The sequence below is a fragment of the Nyctereutes procyonoides genome, unplaced genomic scaffold (assembly GCF_905146905.1).
Source record: "Nyctereutes procyonoides isolate TBG_1078 unplaced genomic scaffold, NYPRO_anot_genome, whole genome shotgun sequence".
Classification (NCBI taxonomy): Eukaryota; Metazoa; Chordata; class Mammalia; order Carnivora; family Canidae; genus Nyctereutes; species Nyctereutes procyonoides.
Genome location: NW_026575040.1, coordinates 16837251 through 16864019, shown reverse-complemented (window position 1 = coordinate 16864019; position 26769 = coordinate 16837251). Strand labels below are relative to the sequence as shown.

The 26769-nt window shown below is 35.6% G+C and overlaps 1 protein-coding gene across 1 annotated transcript in view; it reads right to left on the bottom strand.

The window, feature by feature from the left end:
- Positions 1–26769, bottom strand: part of ADAM10 (ADAM metallopeptidase domain 10) — a 128273-nt gene that overhangs the window by 87389 nt on the left and 14115 nt on the right. The window contains exon 2 of the mRNA XM_055320071.1: positions 6275–6425. Coding sequence (XP_055176046.1) covers positions 6275–6425 — 151 coding nt within the window. The remainder of the gene's footprint in view (positions 1–6274; positions 6426–26769) is intronic.

The following is a 26769-nucleotide window of genomic DNA, read 5'->3' as shown; positions in this document are numbered from 1 at the left end:
AATTTTAAAGCAGGAAAGGGCCTAAAAATTATCATGTCCAAAATTCAAGGTTTTACTGAGGAAACTAAGGCTCATAAGAAATCTCTAAATCACTGGGGATCCCTGGGTGGCTCAGCGGTTTAGCGTCTGCCTTTGGCCCAGGGCGCGATCCTGGACTCCCGGATCAAGTCCCACGTTGGGCTCCGGCATAGAGCCTGCTTCTCACTCCTCCTGTGTCTCTGCCTCTTTCTCTCTATCATGAATGAATGAATGAATGAATGAATGAATGAATGAATGAATAAATAAATAAATCTTTAAAAAAAGAAATCTCTAAATCACACATGTGAAATTAGTAGAGAACTCTATTCCGTCTCTGAATTACCTGTGGTAATTCTCTTTCTCTAGCTAGTTTATGACTGTTTCAATACATTTATTATCCTCCCTATAAAATCACAAGTTTCTAGGTAAAGAAAGTGGCTTTCCACTTAAATGCAAAGTTGGTAGACGTGAACCATCAAATCTATGAAAGTTAGCAAAGTGATGAGAAGACCAGAAAATAAAGATGACAGTCCATAATTTGGAAAACAAGAAGGAAAAGGTTCAAAAATATGTATATACACAACACGAAGAAACATGATTCAATATAACAGTATATGCATACTTCCTAGAAAAAGATCAACTTTATTATATCAGGGTTCTCAGATATTCCTTCTATTTTTTTTTAAATACCACTATCAAGAAGTATTTCAGAAAATTTATTGAAGTTGTGCTTCTCTTCAATGATAGTTGAAACAAAAGGCATAAATTAAAAAGATGTATACAACATTAGAATCTCACTGTGAACTATACTAAAAATCACTGCTAAACAATCTTGCCATTCTTGGGTAAGTCCAAGAGATACTTATTTATTATCAATGTTCATCTATATCAATATAGGATTATAGAAATATTTCAACATATTAGATAAAACCCAGACTTAAACAATATAAAATTTACAATTTATGAAAGTCACATTAGCAAAATTCCTAATGAAACTGTAGTGAACTGGTAACATAAAGCCTAAAACAAACAAACAAAAAAAAGCCTAAAACACAAGACCAAAGAATAAAGGAAGGGAATAACAACAGACAGCCCCTGACACATCAAACACTTTCGCATGAAGATGAGGACTGATAAAGAACAAATTTTCCACAAGTATTTTAAAAACCCTGCACCCCACAATACAATAAATCTGCCTGCTACTTACTGATTAGGAACTGCTAAAAAGGGTGAGCTATTCCAGACTGCACAATATTTAAGAAAAAAATCTGTTTCTTAATATTTTAGTGTATTTTATTATCCATCAAGTTACATAATGCCATAAGCAACTGATACTTTACTTTTTCTAATTAAACTACCTGGAAGGGCCAGGCCTAAACAAAAGTATTAGTCACATACCTTCCCCTATAAGCATACTTATGCTTATAAATGTTGTGCTCCCTTCACAATGCTTCATTCATTCATTTACTCAAATAACTTAAATGACCACCATTTATATAAAAAAGGTGAATACAACTTAAGACTTTGCCTTTCAAGTTCACAGGGAACAAAGTACATATGCATATAAACAAAGCTAAAATAAAATGTAATAAATGCTATAATTGATACACATATTGCTATGTGAGCTTAGAGGAGGAAGCAATGCCCTGAGTATGTATCGCTCAAGCATCTCATTTATCAGAACTTATCCAAGTAAAGCAATTTCTGAAATCAAGAAAACTGATTCCTAATTTCTCAGTGAAGCTAAGAGGTACCTTTTACCCTAGCCATCTATTATCAAAATATTTTAATATCCCAATGAATATTACCGAAGTTTGCTTCAAGATACTTATATTTCCTTAACAATCTTTCCTGTAGCACTGCCTCACATGATTTTTATTTCCAAACAACTTTAAATTCTATTTCAAGAGCAGTGGTTTTTCATGGAATTCTTAAGAGTGGACTTTGGGCTTAAAGAATCTCAACATTTCTTCATTTAACATTAGTATCTGTAAACTTGGGATGTGATACACCCTTCCTTATTTACGAAACTTAGAAGCCAGTTTGAAAGAAATTTGCTCATATAACTTAAGCATAAAACAAAGAGCACAAAGAATGACTTTAATACACACACAGGGATCCCTGGGTGGCTCAGCAGTTTAGCGCCTGCCTTTCTTTGGCCTGCAGGGCGTGATCCTGGAGTCCTGGGATTGAGTCCCACATTGGGCTCCCTGCATGGAGCCTGCTTCTCCCTCTGCCTCTGTCTCTGCCTCTCTCTCTCTCTCTCTGTGTCTATCGTGAGTGAATGAATAAATAAAATCTTAAAAAAAAAATACAAAAAAAACCTCAGAGACTGTACTAGTAATATTCAGAAATCCAAGTCATAAATGTTTAAGCAGAAACCTTTTCAAGTATTTTCCTCTTTTCTAAATTAACTGCACAGTATTTATTTATATTTATAATTTATATTCTATAATTTATTAAAATATAGCAATCTGATTCTAAGGGGTTAAGCTTTACCATATAATCAGGAGAAACAAACTCTACTTGATTATTTTTTAAAAGATGAAAACTAGATAACAAGTCTAGCCATAACGAACATGGGCAGCACACATTTTACAGCTAACTGTAGCCCAAAGTCAACCCAAAACCATATTCACAATAAAGCCTGGTCTTCCAATTAACACATTGCTGTTTTACCATAATCACTTTTCTTCTTGTTTGTATTACAAATTGTTTTTAACTCAATAACCCATAATTTGTATATCAATACAAATCCTGTTTAAGAGGAGTTGTAGAGTACTAAAACTAACATTTTGTATAAGGAGAGACTTGGTAGGAAATCTGTTAACTATACCATCCAGGTAATTTTGTAGACCTCTGCAAGGAAACAGAAATAAAACTATCAGATCATTACATTTTTTAACTAACATATGTTACAACATAATTAAAATGACCACATTTTAGGGCACAAATTCTGAGACAGCATGAATATACAAGTATAATCACTGAGACAATAATATATATATATTTATATATAAATATATATATATATGTATGTATAATTGATTAAACAGATTTCTGTTAAAAGTACCTAAGATGACCACTTACACACAACATGAGGTCTCCTGGCTCCAGGTCCCTTGTTGAGAGAAGTAAAAAGAAAGCTCTCCCTCATCTGATTATAGCATTTTATCCATAAAGTACCATACCACATTTTCCTCTTACAAAATGAATAATGCATATTTTGCTGTCCCTATAAGATCTATGTTTATGTTTCTACCATCCATAGCCTAAACTAGATAACCATTAACTAGCAGTCAATAAATAAGTTTTTTGGTTGAATAAACAACAGCATGCACTCACATCCTCACTCTCACTCACACATATAAACACACCAAAGGGGGAGAGGGGTCGGGAACTTAAGTTTTGCCACAAGCTCAATATGAATTATGTGACAGATCAAATAAAAATCTAATAATACAATAGAAATGTGGTATCCAAACCAAAGGCAGCTAGAATCTCAACCTTTCCTTTTGGTATTTACGCTGTATTTGGAATACAGTATTAAATTTATTTTGAGGTGGTCACTAAAAACTTAGGAAGGTTTAATGATTGCTTATTATTTCATGGTACTAATAAAGAATGGGTAATTTAAAAATATCTGAGTTGAGGGTCAGAAAAATTTACATGAATTGCTGCCACTAAAATTTTTATCTAGAAAAACAGACCCTAAAATAAATCTTTCTACCTCCTTCGAATCAAAGTAAGAGATTTTATAACTTAAAAGTACTTTTTTTCTACAATGCTCATTACTTTTTAATATGGAAAATAATTTTTTTGAAAATAATTTAAATAATATTTATTTCCATGCATGAAATACTCTAAGTTTCATAGCATTTCTTTTTTTTTTTTTTTTAAGGTCTTATCTATCTACTCATGAGAGACACAGAGAGAGAGAGAGGCAGAGACACAGGCATAAGGAGAAGCAGGCTCCATGCAGGGAGCCCGACGCGGGACTCGATCTCAGGTCTCCAGGATCACGTCCCAGGCTGAAGGCGGCGCTAAAACGCTGAGCCACCCAGGCTACCCCATAGCATTTCTTATAATCTGATTTTTCATCTATTAATATCTTTTTTTTAAGATTTTATTCATTCTTCAGAGACATAGGGAGAGGGAGAAGCAGGCTTCCTGAGGGGAGCCCGATGTGGGACTCAATCCTGGACCCCAGAATCACTCCCTGAGCACTCAACACTCAACCACTGAGCCACCCAGGTGCCCCATTAATATCTTCCTTAAGCATCTGTACATCTGTACTTAAGCATAAATATAAATAATAAACATTACTAAATAGTAACCATGATGCTTTCTTGTGAGGAACAAAAAAAAAGTTATAGAAAAATAAACAAGAAACACACACATGAAAAGGAAGAAAGAACAAATCAAATGCCAATGGTACATCTGACCAATTCAAAGGTTCCCAGGAAGGTATAAGTAAATCTTTAAAGACACAGAACTTGAACCAAGATTTAAGATAAATGACACAGAAAACAAACTGTTCATAGTATACTCAGCAATCAGATCATTCTGGGTGAAAAAGACACTTAATGTTGGGAAACAGAATAAAGTTTAGAACAATAAACTAATTTTGAAAGAATCCTGAAAGCCAACTTAAGAAATCTGGCTTATAGTCATTAATTGAAGACTTTAGAGCAATAAGATGACATGAAAAAGGAAGCATTTAAGGGAAGAGTCATCTTGTAGAAATCCATAGGATAGCTTTAATGTTAAATGGAGTAGAAGCTGAGAAATCTATTCAGAACTGAACAATAAATCAGGACTACAGCAGTAGAAAAGGCACAAAAGGAATAGATTTACTAATTACACAAGCAAGGCAGAGTCTAACAAAGAATACTCCAAGATTTTATATGTAAGTACCCCTAACCCACAGAAAGAAAAAAAATATGGGGTTTAAAGTCAGCCAGATCTGGCTCAAATTTATGCTGTGTAACTTTAAAGAAATTATCTAACTTTTCTGAGAGCCTTAGTTTCCTTAGATATAAAATGGTATTTATCTTATTTGGGTTTTGAGAGAATTCAATAAGAAAATGCATATAAAGCACTAAATAGATGTGATTTTTACCCTCTCTTGGCTCCCTGTTCTTTATCCCTTAACAATTCTGTCTGAGAAATAATTAGTACAGTAGGTAATCTGTCCACAAACTATCATTTTAGAGTTGGTAAAACTGAGTTAGGGGCACCTGGGTGGCTCAATCAGTTAAGCATCCAACACTTGATTTCAGCTCAAGTCATGATTTCAGTCACGGTCCTGAGATCAAGCCTCATTTTGGGCTTCACACTGGGCATGGAGCCTGCTTAAGATTCAGTCTCTGGGACAGCCCCGGTGGCTCAGCGGTTTAGCGTCGCCTTCAGCCCAGGGTGTGATCCTGGAGACCCGGGATGGAGTCCCGCATCGGGCTCCCTGCATGGAGCCTGCTTCTCCCTCTGCCTGTGTCTCTGCCTCTCTCTCTCTCTCTCTCTCTCCCTCTCTCTCTCTGACTCTCATGAATAAATAAATAAAATCTTAAAAAAAAAAAAGATTCAGTCTCTGCCTCTCCCCCTCACCACCACCAATTCCCCCCACCCCCCACACAAATCCTGTGCTTTTGCTCTAAAACTAAATAAATAAAATTTAAAAAACAAAAAACTAGGTTAATGAGAAATTAAATGTCTTAATGACATAAAACCAGCTACCTTCACTGTTGGCCCCATTAGACAAATATATCAACCCATAAAACACATGAAATTATGAACAAAGAATCTTCTTTAGGGGCACCTGAGTGGCACCATCGGTTGAGCATCCAACTCTTGGTTTCAGCTCAAGTCGTGATCTCAGGATCATAATATCAAGCCCTGAGTCCCGCTCCATGCTCAATGCAGAGTCTGCTTGAGATTCTATCTCCCTCTCCCTGTTTTCTCTCACTAAAATAAATAAATCTTTAAAAAAAGAAAAAGATATATCCTCTAATACAAAGAGAGCTATATTCATAAATTTAAAAACACTTAAGGTTGACTGTTTCCTTAATATAAAAAGGATAATGCATTTTAAAAGAAAATCTTTTTTTTTTTTTTTGCATATATACCAAATTCTAGTGCAGGCTGAATTTCCAAATGGGGACTTTTCCATTAGAGAAGGAAAATTAATGGTATAAGATTTCTTCTTTTTAACTGAGATTAAATATAGGAAAACTTCAGACACATAAATAAATTTACTCACCTTCCATGAGCATGAAAATTTAGACGCAAAAACTGGTCCTCATGTGAAACTGCTCTTTTGGCACGCTGGTGTTTTTGGTGTAATGAATCCACATCATAAGATAATCCTTCATAATGTCTAATGTATTTATTTAAAGGATTTCCATACTGACCTATAAAAAATAAACAGTTTGAATTAGTAGCATCCTGACTTTCCACTCCAGTTCTAATATGATTCCATGATTATTCAAGTACCTATAAATATATATGAAAACAATTGTCTCACTAATGTATTTTAGCTTACATACAGTTTTTTTTTTTTAACTTACCATAAAGGGAATTTCAACCACACATAAAAGTTTGAAATTTTAACCACAGGTTTACATTTGATGTCTTTTATCAGGTTAAATTTTTCATGAATACTTTGTTGATAAAAACTACCAGGACTTAAAAAAAACAAAAAAAACAAAAAAAAAAACAACTACCCGGAACAGATGCTGTCTTTTGTCACCTTATCTTTCCACACCCAGTGAGTTAATTATATACATTTTTCCTTTTAGTTTAATATGATGAATTAAATTGACTGATTTTCTAACATTAAACCAACTATGCATTACTGAAATAAATCCCACTTGGTCACGTTGTATCATCTTTTACAGTCACAAGAGACGTTGGTCTGTAGGTTTCCTTATTTGTACTACCTTTGCCAAGATTTGATATTAGAGTAAAAGAGAAGTTGGAAAAGAATACCTTTTTTTCAATTTTCTGGAAACACTTATATAGAATTGGTATTAGTTCCTCCTTAAATGTTTGGTAGAATTCACCAGTAAAGCCATCCTGGCCAAGAGTTCTCTTTTTGAAATGAGATTTAGCTACAATTTCAATTTCATATATAGATAAAGTGCTAGGCAGTTTATCTACTTCTTGAATGAGGTTTGGTAAGAATTTCCCATTTCACCTAAATTGTTATAGAGATAAAGTTATTCATAATATGCCCTTATTATGTTTTCTTATATCTTTTGAATATAGATTCATTCCTGATATTGGTAATCTATAATTTGTCTCTTTCATTCTTGATCAGGGTGGCTAGAGATTTACTGATTTTACCGATCTTCTCAAAAAAAAAAAAAAAGAAAGAAAAGAAACCTTTTGTTTTATTTTTCCCTTATTATTTTTTCTATTTGTTAATTTTCACTTTGAACTCATTATTTTCTTACTTTGACTTTAATTGTTCTTTTTTGTTTCATAAGGTAATGCCACTGATTTAAGACTTTGTTTCTTCTCTAATTCAAATGTTTAGTGCTATAAATGTCCCCTTAATACAGCATTAGCAGCATCCCACAGATTTTGCTATGTTACCATTTTTGTTCTATTCAACATATTTTCTGATATCCTTTTTGATCCCTATCCTTTTAGAAGTCTGCTACTTTCCAAATACCAAGGATTTTTCAATTACCTCTGTTACTGAATTCTAATTTAATCCCACTACAGCCAGAAACCTTGCTTTTTTAAACTCAGAAACAATTATTTTATAATAGAATATGATCTATCTTTGCAAATATTTCATGGGCAATTGAAAAGAATGTGTACTCTGCTGTTAACAGTGAATGTTCCAGAAACATCAACTCTGCTCTTATTGCATATTCTATAAATGACAACGAGGTCAGTACATCTGGGTGGCTCAGTTGGTTAAGGGTCTGCCTTCAGCTCAGGTCATGATCCTGGGGTCCTGGGATTGAGCCCTGCATTAGGCTCCCTGTTCAGCACAGGAACCTACTTCTCCCTTTCCCCTGATCATACTCTCATGTTCTCTCTCTCTTAAATAAACTAAATTAAAATAAATAAATAAATAAATAAATAAATAAATAAATAATAAAAACTCGAATGTTCATTAGAAAAACAATGTCAACTAGGTCAAGGTGGTTGCTGGGGTTAAGTCTTTATATCCTTACTGATTTTCTATCTACCCGTTCTATTATTGAAAGAGAGGTAGTAAAATCTCTGTGTGATTTTTTCTATTTCTCCTTGCAGTTCTTTGCTTCAGTGATTTTTGAAGCTGTTATTACACACAAAGATGTTAATGACATCATGCCTTTTGGGTTAATTCAGCCTTTATCATTATCAAATGATATTCTTTATTCTTTGTAATATTCTATATCCTAAAATCTATTTTGATATTAATATGGCCATTACCCTCTATTTGGGGAGCTAGCATAGTGTGTCTTTTCCCATTCTTTTAACCCATTTGTGTCTTGATACTTGGTTTGTCCTAGGCAGGATGTAACTGGGTCTTTTTTTTTTTTTTTTTTTTTAAGTAATCTCTACACCCAACATGGGGGTCAAACTCACAACCCTGAGAGCAAGAGTCAAATGTTCTACCAAATGAGACAGCCAGGCACTCCTCCAGTCTTGCATTTCATCCACTCTGATAATCTCTGCCTTTTAATTGGGATATTTAGATCATTTACATTTAAAGTAGTTACTAATATGGTTAGGTTTAAGTCTATCAATGCTATTTATTTCTATTTGACTCATCTGTACTTTGTTCCCTTTTCCTTGTTTTGGATTAATTTTTTTTTTTAAAGATTTTATTTATTTGAGAGAGAATGAGCAGGGGGAAGGGCAGAGGGAGAGGGAGAAGCAGACTCCCTTCTCAGCAGGGCTCAATCCCAGGACCCCTGAGATCATGACCTGAGCCAAAGGCAAATGCTTAAATGAGCCACCTAGCACCCCTGGACTTATCATTTTTTATGATTCTATTATCATCTCTTCATTGGGTTATCAGCAAAACTCTTGTTTGGTTAGTTCAGTAGTTGCTTTAGGGCCTATAGCATATACCATTAACTTATCCCAGCCTACCTTCAACTGTTACAACAACACTTCAGGTATAAGAAGCTAACATTAATATACTTCCATTCCTCTCCTGCTGGACTTTAGATTATAGACATTATATATTTCACTTATACATATCCTTTAAACCTCACAATATATTGTTACTGTTTTGGCTAAAACAGAATTATCTTTTAACGATGTTTAAACAACAAGAAAAAAATCTTCCCTAATTAACATTTCCAGGGTTCTTTATTTCTTTGTATGAATCCATATTTCCATTTGGTATCATTTTCTTTCTAGATGACTAATATTTCTTCTACTGGTAAAAAAAAAAAAAAAAAAAAAAAAAACCTTCCAGCTTTTGTATGTCTGAAAGTCTTTATTTTGTCTTCATTTTTGAAAGATACTTTCACTGGGCATTCCAGGCTGCCAGGTTTGTATTTTTTTCTTTAAATACATTTAAAATGTTGCTCCACCATCTTTTCACTTGTATTCCTTCTGAAAAGAAATCTGTCACCCTTATCTGTGCTCCTCTGAATATAATGTATCTTTTCCCTCCCTGGTTTGCTTTTAAGATTTTTCTCTTTATCACTGGCTTTGAGCAATTTGATTTCAAAGTGCTTCTTCATATTTCTTGAGCTTTACTTCAGTGAACTTCTTGGATCTGTGGGTGGACAGTTTTTCAACCACTATTTCTTCATTTTTTTGTTTGTTTGTTTGTTTAAGCTCTCCCCACCTTTCCCCAGAAGGACTCAAATTATACCAGGTCACTCAAACTTTTCCCACAGTCAACTAGCGGTTTTTCATAGTCACTGAAAATCCTTTTTTCTTGGGGCAGCTGGGTGGCTCAGTCAGTTACGCATCTGCCTTCAACTCAGGTCATGATCTCAAGGTCCTGGGATCAAGCCATGCATCTGGCTCCCTGCACAGCAGGGAGTCTGCTTCTCCCTCTGCTCCTCCTCCTGCTCATGCTCTTTCTTTCTCACATAAGTAAATAATCTTTTTTAAAAAATCTTTTTTCTCTTTTCATTTTGTTTCTACTGCTGTATCTCCTAGTTCACTAATATTCTGCAATATCTAATCTGTTGTTAATGCCATCTACTGTATTTTCCACTGAAAACAGTATAGTTTTCATCTCTACAAGTTAGATTTGTGTTTTATATTTTCTACGTCTATACTTAACTTTTTAAATATATGAAATATGATTATAATACTCATAATGTTCTTGTCTGTTAATTCTACAACTTGTGTCACTTCTAGGTTGATTCCAATTAATTGCTTATTACTCTCATTATGGATTGCTGTTTTCCTGCTTCAATGCATGCCTTATAATATAATCTTTCACCAAATGGATGCCAAACATGACAAATTTCACTTTGTTGGGTGCTAAGCTTTTTTGTATTTTTATAGATATTCTTGGGCTTTGTTACAGGAGAAAGTATGGTTATTTGGAAACAGTTTGATCTTTCTGGGTCTTGCATTTATGATTTGTTAGGCAGATCTGGAGCAATACTCGGTGTAGGGCTAATTATTCCTCACTAATGAAACAAGACCTATCTGACTAGTCTACCCCACTGCTCCACAAATTATGAATTTTTTCAGTCTAGCCAGTGAGAACAGGCACTATTTTTTGCTCTCTGTGAACATGGGGCACTGTTTCTTTCTCTGGCCTCAGTTTCTTCACATGTATGCACTGATCAACTGTCAAACAGTAGGGGAATCCTTTACAGATGCCGGAGATTCTGTCTCTATGCAGCACTCTTCATTCTGATATTCTGTCTGTGAACTCTAGTTGCTTTAGTTGCCCTTAACTCTCAGTTTCATGTTCTCAACCTAGAGAGTTAGTTGGCCTCCATCTAGGTTTCCTCCCATATCATCATTGTAGACGGAAATTTTCTCAAGATAGAAAGCTGAAGCAATCATAGGTCTTGCCTCATTTGTTTCTCCCTCTCAGGTATCACTGTCCTTTACCACCTGGTGACTAGTGTCTTAAAAACTGTGGTTTCTCTGATTTTTCCTAGTTTCCTTAGTTGTTTTTTTTTTGTTTGTTTGTTTGTTTGTTTGTTTTTTCAAACAAGGGGAAAAATCTGGTCCTGGTTTCTCCATCTTCACCGTGAGCAGAAGTCAAAAATAGTGATTACCTCAGAAATCAAAATTTCTTCCTAAAGAAAACTGTCCTGGGCAGCCCCAGTGGCTCAGCAGTTTAGCGCTGCCTTCAGCCCAGAGGGTGATCCTGGAGACCTGGGATCGAGTCCCACTTCGGGTTCCCTGCATTGAGCCTGCTTCTCCCTCTGCTTGTGTCTCTGCCTTTCTCTCTGTGTCTCTCATGAATAAATAAAATCTTTTTTAAAAAAAAAAAAAAAAAAAAAGAAAACTGTCCTCTTTTATAAAACAAAACACTTTTTTTTTTTTTTTTTAAAGAAACCATAGGGGCGCCTGGGTGGTTCACTCAGTTGGGCGTCTGCCTTTGGCTTGGGTCATGATCTCAAGGTCTTGGATCAAGCCCCACATTGGGTTCCCTGCTCAGCAGGGAGTCTGCTTCTTCCTCTGCCTCTTACCCCCTCTCATGCTCACAGGCACATGCTCTTTCTCTCTTTCAATTAAAAAAAAAAAAAAAAGACAAGAAAAGAAACTATAATGGTTTGTCTAATGTATTGCATGAAGCCTAAGTGTCCATCACTAAATTTTCTATATATACAAATCATTGTACAGTTAAGGACACAAATTCTTACATCAAATCATCTAGTTTAAGTTCTGAAGACTGACTGCACAAGATAGATATATTCAACACTACTGAACTGTACATTTAGAAATAGTTAAGGTTATAAATTTTATGGTAAGCATTTTTTTTTTTACCAGAATAAAAAATTATCTGGTTTAAATCCCATTACCTTCATTTATTAGCTTTTTTCCCTGACCAATGGAAAACTCAGCTTCAGGGCCCCATCTTTAAAACTGGAGAGAAGTAGAATATCTCTCTCTTAAGGCTGTTTGGATTATATTTTAAGTCATGTGTAGTTATTAGCAAAGTGCCTACAATACCATAGAGGCTAAGTAAATTATTCATCATCATCATCAACATCATCTCCATCTCTTCCTCTACTTCCTCCTCCCACACTTACCTTTGTGACCTGCATATACAAATTAAGGCCATAAGTTGAGGAATAAACACAGAACTGAGTTTTCATTTTGATACTTCCTAGCCATGACTAACTAGATGAGCTGGGTAATTATTTAACTTTTTTAAAATCTCAGAGCTCTTATCTATAAAAGAGACAAGGGCTATCTTAAATGCAGATAAACTGCTTAGCACAAATCCCAGCATTAAAAGATCATTTAATTTAAACTATTACTGAGTCACTTCACTCACTGCTCTCAAGAGAGATGACAAGAATGGAGTCCAAAACTAGAATACAAAGTTATCTTTGCAACTAACAAAGACAATAGAGTGAAGCCAGGGTAAAAGAGATGATAAAGTCTGCTACTATGAAACTTTTAAAAATCAAGACTAAATAATGGAATCAAATATACTACACATTATCCATATTCTTTAAAAGTATTTTTAGTCTATACTGGGGTTTAAAATATACCCCACACAAGAGAAAATATCAAAAAGAAATTAAGAATGAATAAGTTGTAGTATGAGAACTTTGGGGTAGTTTATTTTATTTTGAGAATCAATCTAGAATTTCCATTGGATTACTGAATTGTACTTAAGTGGACTGAGTAACCACAGCATGAACTTGGCTTTGCAAAGTTACTGCTTCCACTACTTTTTCAGCACCAAAAAAGTCAACTTTTTAAGTCACAGTTCAGATTAAGTGTTCTGCCATTTTTGATAACTTAAAACAATAACTATTGCTGTTCTGGTGACATGTGATAAAAGCTCAATTATTTGCATGGATGGAACACTACTGGGAGAGTTATTAAACAGTCATGTTTTCTCTGTCCCCCACACAAAGAAATTTTCTAAGGAAAGATAACGTTTACTTTCCACTGGCAAAGGATCTGAGTGATGATTTTCTAAATCTTTATAATTGAGGTAAAACATGATTCACAGATTTTAACTGGTAAAGTTAAAAATGCTACCCAGAAACATGTAGTTATCAAGTCCATGTCATTATCATTTTCTACATGACTTATGTTTCTATGTTAATTATGCCTAAATATCATTATTTATGAAAGGATCTCAGTAACATAAAAAAAATCATTAAAGTTAAGATAATGTATTAAAACTGGATTATGTAATTTATATCCCCTAATACTTGATAAAACAAAGGGGGAATCCATAAGAAAACATCTTATAAAAAGCAGTCCATCCTCACATATTAAAAAAACAATAAAAAATTCCTCAAGAACTGAAACCAAGTAAGAAAAAGATATAGCCAGTGTGTGTTGGATTAAGCTAAGCTAATACAGGTTCATGAGCAGAAGAGCTCTTTCCAATTCTGCATTCATTGACATTATGTTGGTAGCCTGAAATCAGCCAGAGGTGGGAGTGGAGGGGGCCAGTAATTTAAACCCCTGAAGTTAGAAAAGGCTACAAATCAGAGGTTTTTTTCTTGTTTTCAGGAGAGTCAGTGCACTAATACAACACTGGGCATAACTAATGGTATAATCTCTCAAACAGGCAGCCAAGGAAATAAACAATATTCTAATGAGAAAGTGGAAAAGTATAACACATTGGACTACTGATGCTGTCCCTAATGCTCGGAAGTCCTACAATTCACTTATTTTTAAATCTCAAAGGAGAACAAGCTCTGGAATTCTCAAAAAGGTTGAATATGGTCATGACTCCACGACTGGACAAAAGTAAAACACAAAATAGCCCCTGAAACTTTGGCTTAGAAAAAAAGGGAAAAAAAACTATCCACATTATATCACAGCAAAAAAACAACAACAGGGCAGAGAAAAGCCACACAACCATAAACATTGTCCAAATATGCTAGAGCAAAAACAACTAAAGAAGCAAAACAAAACAAAAAAGCAAAACAGAAAATAATCCAATTAAGAAGAAAATTAAAAAACATTTGAAAACAATCCTGAACAAAGTGGATAATATTAGGATCTTGTTAATTTTCTTCATACAACAGCTTCATACAATAGCATTTTAGCTATATAATAGAATATTCTGAACTTTTAAAGTTATATTTTCAAGTATTCAGGAGTAAATTGACATGCATAATTTTCATTGAAGGGATTCCAGGCAGGACAATAAGAAAAAGGATGTAAATTGTTACATCAGTTTCCACTGCTGGCTATAATGGAGAAAAAAGGACTGAATTTAATCTACAACTACCATAAGCAATTAGAAAACTGTACAAAATACATAATAAGATAAGCACATGAGGTGAAATCTACAACCAGCCCAATTCACTAACTACAAGTAGTTTCCAGACCAATGTGCAGGGTGGAAGAACCCAAAAAGCTTGAGGGTCTCAGGAACTGAGGAGCCAGATACCCACATTCAGGGAGGTCAGGCATTCAGAATTCGTGGATCAGCCAAGAAAAAGCTGAACAGAGAGGGCACTCTGAGATGTAAAAAGCGGTCCACTTAAGGGTTTTGCTGAGTACGAGTCTGAACATATGGGAAAATAAACTATCTCAGGCCAGAAAAACTAACCACACACAAAAAAAAAAAAGTCAGCAGAACAATCTTCAAAGCCAATTAACAGCTGAGAAGTGTTCATACCTACCATGCAGGAAAGAAAGACCTGTAATCTGTGGAGCATTGGGTATAGCCCTCAGAAAAACATCACCTTATTCACGGGGTAAAATTAGCCATACATTAAAGCTGTTGTGGACCTTACCCTAACAAATTTTACACATTTTCCAAAGGATTAAACAGACTCCAAGTAGTTTAACCATACACCAAAATAGTCAGACAAGATCTAAAGGACAAAACCAAACATGTGAAAAAGTAATAATCAAATGATCTACATCCAATCAAAAATTATCATGCATGTAAAAAAAAAGAAATCAGGAAAATATAAATATATTTTTCTGCATAACTGGAGGAAAAATCAGACTTCAGAAACAGAAATTACAGAGATTCTGGAATTAGCATACAAAGAGGTTAAAACAGCTATTATAAATATGTTCCATACATTAAGGTACATACAAGAAAACAAACATGAGGAGGGAAACAAGATTTAATTATAAATCTACAGAACCAAGAAACTCAACAAACCTTAAACGGAATTAAATATAAAAGAAAACCACACAGAGGCAAATCATAGGCTAATGGCTGAAAACCAGGGACAAAAAGAGCAAAAAACTAGAAAAAGACACATTTTATACAGAGGAAAAAAGTTACAAATGATAGCATAATTCTACATAAGCCAGAAGATAATGCAGCTACATCTTTAAAGTACTTTAAGGGGAAAAAAATTCTCAGCCTAAGATTCTATACCCAGTTAAAGTATCTTTCACAAACGAAGGTAAAAGGGAGAAAAAGGTGAAATGAACCCTTTATCAGACATTGAAACTGACAAAATCATCACTAGAAGACCTGCAAATACAAGAAATGTTAAAGGAAGCTTTACAGGCAGAAGGAATGATACCAGATGGAAATCTGTACTGACAAAAAAAAATAGTGCCAAAAAATAATGACTATGAGAAATTTTTTCTTTTTTAATCCTTTTAAAAGACTTTAAAAAAAAAACACTGTGACATTTATGACACATATAGAATTAAAATGTATGACAATAACATCACAATGGAGAAGAGAAATGGAATTGTGTATTATTTGAAGGTACACAAGTATACGTTATTGATACATATTTGTACACCCTTGGAACAACCTCTAAAAACATAGCAAACATATGTAACACATAAGCCAAGAGTCTTTTAAATAAATTAATCCCAAAGAACCCAGGAAAAGTCGGGGATGGGGGGCGAGGGGAGTAACAGAAAACAAATATTATGATGGCTGTTTTAAAATCAATCATATCAATAAATACATTAAAAGTAAGTGATCTAGGGGTGACTGGGTGGCTCAATTTGTTAAGTGACTGCCTTCAGTTCATGATTCCAGAATCCTGGGACTGAGCCCCGTGTCAGGCTCCCTGCTCAGCAAGATGTCTGCTTCTCTCTCCCCCACTCCTCCACCTTGTGCTCTCTCATGTGCTCAAATAAATAAATAAATAAAAACCTTTAAAAAAAAAAAGTAAATGATCTAAACATAACACATAAATGAGCAACAGTCGTTCTTATTTTCATAAAAAGGAAAAGGCAAATACAGGCTACACAAAAGACATTTTAAATAAAAAAGTAAAGATGAGTTAGAGTAAAAAGGGTGAGGAAAGTTATACCATACAGTCCAAAGAAAGATGGAGTAGCTATGGTATTATCAAAGTAAATTTCAAAACAAAAAATTATGAGGGGTAAAGAAAAACATTTCCCAATTCATCAAAAGGACCTAACTATCCTAAAATGTGTATCACTAACAGCTTCAAAGCACATGAAGAAAAAGTTGACAGAACTGAATTATAATTATAGATGAAAATCATAACAGTCCTCACTGAACAAGTAGACAAAAAATAAAAACACAGAAAACTTGAACACTATCAAACAACTTGATCCAATTAACATTCACAAACCATTCCAACCAACAACAGGATATTCAAGGACACATGGAATATTCGCCAAGACAGACCTTAATCCTAGGCCATAAAGCATGTTTCTATAAATTTAAAAAGGCTGAAATCATGCAGTATGTTCTCTGACTATAGTGCAATTAAATCAGTAACAGATGTGTGGTAAAATCCCTAAATATCAGGAACTTAGCACGCTTCTATTAGCCCACAGGTTAAAGTAGAAATCAAAAGGGATATCACAAAGTATTTCCAATTGACTACAAAGAGCACAAGGGAACTTTATAGGTTGATATATGTTCTAATATTATGGTAGTGGTTATATGGCTACATATATTTCTTAAAATCATTGAAATCTACTTTATGGAAATTATACCTCAACAAAACTAATCAAAAATTTTTACAGAAAAGTGTTGAATCAATCTGGTAGGCATATGGCTATCTGGCCCTTCTTTTACCTTTCCCTAAGTTACACAATTTTGCTAAAACAAAAGTCCAGAATCAAAAACAAAGACAACTCAAATATTACAACGTCTTCTATTTTTTTTTTTAAGATTGTATTTATTTTTTTGACAAAGAGAGAGAGGGAGGGAGAGCACAAGTAGGGGGAGCAGCATGCAGAGAAAGAGGGAGAAGGAAACTCTCCACTGAGCAGGGAGCCCCATGCAGGGCTCCATCCCAGAACCCTGGGATCATGACCTAAGCCAAAGGCAGATGCTTAACTGACTGAGCCACCCATGTGCCCCACAATTTGTCCTCTTTAAGGAAAATTAATGAACTCAACATTCCACTCACCTCCAAGAAACTACTAAGCAACATGTAATGACTCATTATTCATAAATATATTTTTGTTTGTTTTAAGGTTTTATTTGAGAAAGAGAGAGCATACAAGAAAGCACAAGTGGTGGAGAGGAAGAAGCAGGCTGCCCATCAAGTAGGAAGCCTGATGCAGAGCTCAATCCCAGGATCATGACCTAAGCCTAAGGCAGCCACTTAACCCATTGAGCCACCCAGGTGCCCCATAAATAACTATACTTTTGCTAATAAGACACATGTAGTAAGAAATGGAGAAAACAAAAAAATTAAATGCAACTAATGATCACAGGTACCAAAAGAACAGCAGGGGAAACCAAACATCAAGGGAAAATATCAGTTAAGAAACTAGAAACTAGGGATGCCTGGGTGGCTCAGCGGTTGAGCATCTGCCTTCCGCTCTCGGGGCCTGACTGAGTCCCAGGATCCGGTCCCCTATTGGGCTTCCTGCAGGGAGCATGCTTCTCCCTCTGCCTGTGTCTCTGCCTTTCTCTGTGTGTGTGTCTCTCATAAATAAAACAAAATTAAATTTAATTTAATTAATTAAATTAAAATAAAAGTAGAAACTATCATTTTCAAGGACTTTGTAGTGGTACTGAAGTTCCAATTCAACATTAAGCTAAAAAGCTAAAAGAAAAACTGGGAGCCTACTACTCCCATGGATTCAAATAACAAGTTCATTCATTAACTATTACCACAGAGACTGGAAATTTGTGTTTGTGGATGTTTCAGTCTTGACACAGAACCTTGCTATTCAAATTGTGTTTTGGGGATTGGCTGCATGGGTATCTCCTGGGGAATTGTTAGCAATGTAAAATCCTGGTCTCCCTTTTGGAATCCCCCAAGCAAATCAGGATGTAACAAGACCTATGTGATTCCCAGTGATCTGTATGCACATCCAACTTTCAGAAATCTGCAACTTCTCTGTATACAGAAATTCCCTGACTTCTACCTGCAGCTGTACCTTTCTTGTTCTACCTGCTGGCTTCAATCTAAGCATTTAATAGTATATTAATAGGGCTATCATTCAAGCAAGAAACGCCTTACCTGATATCACAGGTAACGTACTGATGAGAAAAAGTGTCAAAATAATGTAAAACAGAGGTAAGTATATTAACCCAAAAGCCAATTCCAGCTGACCACCTGTTTTTGCAACACAGCTATATGCTCATTCGTTTACGTATTTTCTATCACTGCTTTCATACTCCAACAGCAGAGTTGAATAAGCAGAGCATTACAAAACAGGTATGAATCTGTAGAAAGTCACTTTAGCACTTATTGACTAGTTATAAACCATCTTTTCTTCCCCTACAACTCTAGTTCTAACAGGAGATCCATGTGCCTCGGCAGGGGATTCTTGAGCCCCTTGATTCTGCATGCAAAATTCTAAGAACATTATTCTCTCTCTTTTTTTTTTTAAGCTGGTACTTTGTTGATTCTGCTTTTCTTATTTAATTTTTTATTCATCTATTTGTAGTTCTATCTCTTTTTAAAAACTTAATACAGTAACCAGGGTTAACAAACCATGTAACAGTAGAGCATTTTTACTTTGCTCCTGATTTTTACAAGAGTATCTTTAGTTTTTATCATATTCATAATATGATGCTAAGGTTGTTTTTTCCCATTCCTATTTTAGAAATCTAGTATTTTAAAATTCACATGAAAATCTGGCTAAAAGACATTTGTTTAAAAAAAAAAAAAAGCTTCACATGTCACAGCTTTAAACAGAAAAGTTAAAAATCCAAAACTACATATGCTTATTTTTAAAATATATTCTAATTGCCTTAAGTCTACACTGATAGCTTCCTATGTACAAAAAATATCTCAATTAGATAAACTTAAATATTTAATTAAATAATGTTCAAAACTGGATCTAATCCGGATGCCTGAATGGCTCAGCGTTGAGAGTCTGCCTTCGGCTAGGGCATGATCCTGGAGCCCCAGGATTGAGTCCCACATGGTGTTCCCTGCATGGAGCCTGCTTCTCCCTCTGCCTGTATCTCTGCCTCTCTCTGTGTGTCTCTCATGAATAAGCAAATAAAATCTTTTTTAAAAAATTCTTTAAAAAAAACTGGATCTAATAATAAGTAAAATTTATTGAGCGCTTCCAATCTGCCAGGCTCTGTAGTATTCTACATTTTTTTTTCATTTAATCCACCCAAAAGACCTATAAAGTAAGAACTATCAGCCCATTTTAAAGAAAACCGAGGTTTGAGAGATATGTAACAAACCCAGAATCACACAGCAAATAGGAAGCAGTGCCAAGAAGAGAATTCTCATTTCAATAACTTCATGATTCTATCATCCTCATCATAAACAAGGCAAACCACCATTCACATTTCTGATGTAACTATAAAAAACTGAAGAGAAGGGCTAGTGGCTGGCTCATTCACAGAGCATATGACTCTTGATCTCAAGAGCTGTGGGTTCAAGCCCCATGTTGGGTGCAGAGATTACCTAGAAATAAAATCTTCCAAGAAAAATATATAAAAACACAGCACACAGCAGCAACCTTTCAAAACCTAAATTGACATCTATCTCTAAGATGTGGAAAAATCATATAATAAAATACCAAATAAGAACATACCTTTTAAAGACTCAAAAAATATATACGTATACCCTTGATTTCCACAGCTAGTGAATGAAATTGGCACAGTTTACTCCACAGGAGCCCATGCCAATCTCCACCCCTCTGCACTACTTAGCTCAGTTAGATATCACAAAATTGCCTGTTCCCACATACAGAGTCTGGACCTACTCAACTGAGATTTGTTCCTGTACTTTAGCAACTAGTCAAAAGCTCAAAAAGCAGGGGCAGAATGCAGCTCTATCACCAAATCACACTGACGCAGTTAAGTATTCACCCACCTCCTCAACTCTATCTTTTTTTTGTTTTTAAAGATTTTATTTATTTACGAGAGACACAGATTGAGAGAGAGGCAAAGATACAGGCAGAGAGAGAAGTAGGCTCCATGCAGGGAGCCCGATGTGGCACTCGATCCCAGGACTCTAGGATCATGCCCTGGGCTGAAGGCTCAACCGCTGAGCCACCCAGGCATCCCTCCTCAACTCTATCTTAACAGAGCTTGGCCTCTGCCCTACTCACCTTTATACTGATCTCCCCTTGTTGCAGATCTTCCGGATTCCTTTCTTCTAAAGTACCTATTTGTCTACTCAATTCCTAATCTTGAATAATGTGGGATTAGGGGCACCAATACACACACACACACCCCTGTGCGTAAGTGCTGAAAATACACATACAACTTTTGAATCCCCAAAAGCTTAACTACTAACAGCCTGTGGCTGACTGGAAGTTTTACCAATAACATAGTCAATTAACACATATTTTGTATGTTACATGTTTTATATACTGTATTCTTACAATAAAGTAAACTAGAGGAAAGCAAATGTTACTAAAAAAATCATAAGGAAGAAAAAATACATCTACAGTATCGTATCGCATTTATCAAATAAAATCTGCACATAAGTAAACTTATGCCATCCTAACTCACACTGTTGAAGAGTCAAATGTACTCTATTCCTGATCCGTGTTACTTGCTGGACTGTCCCACATTACATCAGTACATAAATATATATGCCCTAGTACTAACTATATCATTGCTTCTGTAATATCAAGCTTGAACCAAGAGAAATCATGAATCAGGCAAAATAACACCAGACATAAAGAGGAATCCAAGATTTTGTGTTCTTTGCAAATCAACATGTAAATTCTACATAAGAAACTTGACCTAGAACCTATAAATTTTTCCATAAATACTAAAGCATTCTCCATATGATCCTATTCAATTCCCATACTTCCCATACAATAACCTCTTACTTGAAGTAATATCTATTACTTGACATTAATGCAGAAAGCCTCTCTACTTTTATCTTCTTCAAGACTATGCAGGTATCCCCAAAAGCCAGCAACGGATACCACAGTTAGCCCAAAAACATCACATGAAAAACACCAACATTGCTCTGCCTCTCCAATGCCACTTTTCTACCAGAGAAAACTAAGGGGAAATTTGTTAAAATGTTGGGGCGCCTGGCTGGCTCAGTCGGTACAGCGTGCAACTCTTGATCTCGGGGTTTGAAGTTCAAGCACCATGTTGAGGGTAGAGATTACTTAAAACAATAAACTCTTAAAAAAAAAAAAACTGTCTGAGAGATGCACCCTATTGGCAAAACTTCAGCAAGCAAACATGTCTGCTCCGTTCAGAACCCAAGTTTCCAATTAGACTTCTGATTAGGAGCCTAGTTCAGAAGACTAGTTTACATGCCTGTGTCCTAGCTGCAGATGAAGAGACTGGGAATCTGAATTAGGAAGATGGAATGCCTAAGACTGAAAATCAATGCCAAACATTGCAAGGTTCAAAAGGTTCTAGACAATCAAAAACTATGACAAATAACTGGCCTCTTTGCTTCCACTCTTGCCCCTACTATGCAGCCTATTTTTCACACAGGAGACAGAGTGATGGTTCAAGTAAAGTCATGCTATGTCTGTCCTCTGCTCAAATACTTCCAAATGTTTCCCAACTGCTCAGAGTCCTAACCATGACTTACAAGGCTGAACATGAGCCTTATAAAGGACTGCATTTCCCTACTCAACTCCTGTAACTATCTCACCACTCTCCCCTTATTCTATGTACCACATTAGTCTCCTTATTGTCCCTCTGACTAGAGGATCTCCCAAAGCAGGACTGAACACCACACTTTATTCAAGTATCTACTCAACTTCTTCAGAAGCTTTCTTTGGTCACACCCTATCTAAAAGCATATGTCCCAGTCATTCTCATTCTAATATCCTGCTTTAGGGGTGCCTGGCTGGCTCAGTCAAAAGAACATGCAACTCTTGATCTTGGGGTTGTGAGTTCAAGCCCCATGCTGGGCATAGAGATTATTTAAATAAATAAAACTTTAAAAAAATAATAAAATTCTGCTTTCTTCTTATTATTATTTCTGGTTGACATATATCCCTCCACCAACAGAATATAAATTCCATGAAAATAAGGACTTTATTTTGTTCAGTGATGTATCCTCAGTGCGTAGAACAGAGTGATACAGAAAATGGGTACTCAATAAATATTTAAGAATGAATGAATCCCAAAGGGGTGTATCACTCTTATGTTTATAGCAACATTATTAACAACAGTCAAACTATAGAGAGAACCCGTGTCCATCAACTGATGAATAAAGATGTGTATATACAATGGAATATAAGTCGGCCATCAAAAAGAATGAAATGTTGCCATTTGCAATGACATGGACAGAGCTAGTGTTTTATGCTAAGTGAAGTAAGTCAGAGAAAGACAAATATCTTATGATATCATTCATATGTGAAATTTAAGAAAGAAAAGAGATGAACATATGGAAAGGGGGGAGGGGAAAGGAGAGAGGGAAACAAACCAAAAGTGATTCCTAACTATAAAGAACAAACTGAGGGATGAAGGAGAGATGTGAGTGGGGGATGGGCTAGATGGGTGATGGGTATTAAGGAGCACACATGTTCTGATGAGCACTGTGCGTTACAAGTAAATGATGAATCACTTAAGTCTACCAGAAACCGATACTGCACTATATGTTAAATTTTTTTTAAAAAAATTAATGAATCCACTCAATGTTTCATGGAAATTTCTATTTTCATTCATATTTATGAAGAAAGGAGTCTATATCTTGCTGATAAAAGCAGTACAAATCAACCATCAGAAAATATGTGATCTAACGATACTTACCAAGAAGAAGTACCAGAATTTCTACCAGGCCCAGCATATGCAAAATGCAATTTGTTAAAAATAAAATTATTACAGGTTTATTCAGCAGGTAATTTTTTTCAAAATCTTCTGATGCTACAACTGCATTTTAGTTGCATGTCTCTGTAATTACATATGCAGTTTTTATCACCATTTTGCATGACTTTCTGGACAATTATAACTCTCATAGTCCCATTGCAACTAAGTTTTCAATAACCATGGCAGGTCAACATATCTAACTTTATGTTCTAACAGTTTAGCAAGCAGTTTCTTTATAAGTAGAACTAAACTTCATGAGTTAGAATCCCAGCTTTACCACTTACTTAATTTAGGGATCTTGGAAAAGTTATTTAATCTCTCTGTGCCACAGTTTCTTCCCCATCTGTAAATCAGGTGAAATAGCAGTCTCTGAACCTAAAGTGTTTTTACATGGATTAAAACAACTATATAGAGAAGCCTGGGTGCCTCAGTGGTTGAACATCTGCCTTCCGCCCAGGGCGTGATCCCGGAGTCCTGGAATCGAGTCCCATGTCGGGCTCCGCAGATAGCCTGCTTCTCCCTCTGCCTATGTCTCTGCCTATGTCTAAGATAAATAAAATCTTTAAGATAAAATCTTTATTTTATTTATTCATGAGAGGCACACAGAGAGAGAGAGGGAGAGACAGAGAGAGAGAGGCAGAGACACAGGCAGAGGGAGAAGCAGGCTCCGTGCAGGGAACCCGATGTGGGACTCAATCCCAGGACTCCAGGATCACGCCCTGGACCGCTGACACACCCAGGGATCCCAAATAAAATCTTTAAAATATATATATATATATATATAAAATATATATATATATATTTTAAAATATATATATATATTCTAAGCCATATATATATATGGCTTAGAATAGTGTACAGTATATAGTAAGTAAAAATTCAGTAAGTTATGGCTAAATTATCTAATTTAACTGTTATAACAACTGTACAGAACAAGTATAATTAATCTTAAAATGAGGCACAGAGAGGTTAAGTGATCCACCTAAGACTACAAAACTTCCCTAGCTCTAACATTCTATGAATCTAAATTTATTCCAAAATGAAAATGGGTTTTTAGAAGTTTCATCTTGGGGTGACTGCCTGGGTGGCTCAGTTGGTTAGGCTGCCTTGTGACTCTTAGTTTTGGCTCAGGTCATGATCTCAGGGGTCATGGGATCAGGCCCTAGAGTGGGATTCCACACAAAGCAGAGAGTATGCTTGAAGATTTTCTTCCTCTGCTTCTCCACCTATCGTGCACACGTGCACTCTCTTTCTCAAAAAAAATAAATAAATCTTAAAAGTTTCATCTTAACCTAAAGTTAATAAGTTAACAATAAAGTTTATAAGTTTTATTAAGTATAATTAGATAAGCATGAAGACACTCTATATTTCCCCTTGGAGTCTAACTTGGAGCAGGGAATGACAACTGCTCAATGATTTAAAAAATAACACTTTTCAGGGGCACCTAGCTGGCTCAGTCTGTGGAGCAAGTGACTCTTGATCTCAGGGTTGTGAGTCTGAGTCCCACGCTAGGTGTAAAGATTACTTAAAAATAGGGATCCCTGGGTGGCGCAGTGGTTTGGCGCCTGCCTTTGGCCCAGGGCGTGATCCTGGAGACCCGGGATCGAATCCCACGTCGGGCTCCCGGTGCATGGAGCCTGCTTCTCCCTCTGCCTGTGTCTCTGCCTCTCTCTCTCTATCATAAATAAAAAAAAAAATTTTAAAAAAATAAAAAAAAAGATTACTTAAAAATAATTTTAAAATCTTTTAAAAAATAACATTTTTAAAAACAGGAATATATACTAGTTGGTTTTTACAGAAAAAAATTCTAACTCATTCAACCTACCTAGTTTTTTAATTAACAGAACATTAAAAAATACTCAGTAAGCAAAACCAATACACTAACAAAAATGGTAGTTTCATTCCTCTTTATTCCTTTTTCATTCTTCTTTAAAGTCAATTTAGGTAAAAAGACTAATTAGAAACTTTCAAAGCTTTTTTCTAGATGTACTTAGAAACTTAGGATTCTTACATAATTCTCTATTTTTTTAAAGATTTTTTTAAATTTATTTATTCATGATAGATGGGGGGGGAGGCACAGAGACACAGGCAGAGGGAGAAGCAGGCTCCGTCCCAGGAGCCCGACACGGGACCCAATCCCAGGACTCCAGGATCACGCCCTGGGCCAAAGGCAGGCACTGAACCACTGAGCCACCCAGGGACCCCCATGATTCTTACATAATTCTTAAAAAATAAACCCATTTAGTTCAATATTCATTTACCTATTCACTTGACACATATATAATGGGCGCTTACTAATATCCTAGACAGTGGTTCGGGTGCTGGGAATACAGCAGTGGACAAAACAGTTACTGACCTCATGAAGCTTTACTCTAGAGAAGGATGATGGACAATAAAATAAATAACTTTAGATGGCTCTAAGAGTGTTATCATCAGGTTAGCAAATAGAATGCCAAGGAAAGGGTTGGTCTTTTTACATGAATTGGAAGACCTCACTAACATCTGAGCAAAGACTTAAAAGAAAGCTAAGTACAACAACATAAGTGTACAGTAGTCCTTCTCTTCCCATATTTGAAATGGATACATTCCAAGACCCCCAGTAGGTGTCTGAAACAATAGCACCAATCCTGGACAGATGGTTTTTCCTATACATACATATCTATGATAAAGTTCAATTTATAAATTAGGCATTATAAGAGATTAACAATAATAACTAACAGTAAAATAGGACAATGAGAACATTGTAATAAAAGTTATGTGAATGTGGTATCTCTCTCTCAAAATACCTTACTGTATAGTAATCACACTTCCTTCTTGTGCTGATATGAGATGATAAAATGCCTATGTGATGAGATAAAGTGAGGTGAATGACACAGGCATTGTGACAGAGTTAGTCTAATACTGACCTTCTGATGCTAAGTCAGGAGAATCATCTACTTCTTTTTTTTTAATTTTTTTTATTTATTTATGATAGTTACAGAGAGAGAGAGAGAGAGAGAGGCAGAGACACAGGCAGAGGGAGAAGCAGGCCCCATGCACCGGGAGCCCGGCGTGGGATTCGATCCCGGATCTCCAGGATCACGCCCTGGGCCAAAGGCAGGCGCTAAACCGCTGCGCCGCCCAGGGATCCCGAGAATCATCTACTTCTAAAGGGGAGTGGACCTTGGGTAAACTGAAACTATGGAAAGTGAAACCACACTTACCACTACTGAATTGCACAAAGTGGTCATGATGATAAATTTTGTTCTGTGTATTTCACCACTATTTTTAAAGTAGTTTTAATTTAAAAATGAAAAAGAGAGTAGATACTACAGCAATCTAGAAGGGAAGTGTGGCATGTAAAAGGACCAACAAGGGCAAAGTCCCTGAGATAGGAACAAACTTGCCATTTTTTTTAGAAGTCCGTGTAGCTGGAGCAGAAACAAAGGAGGGAACTGTAGAGGTACTGCAGAGGAGATAAGCATACAATATACATCATATAGGGC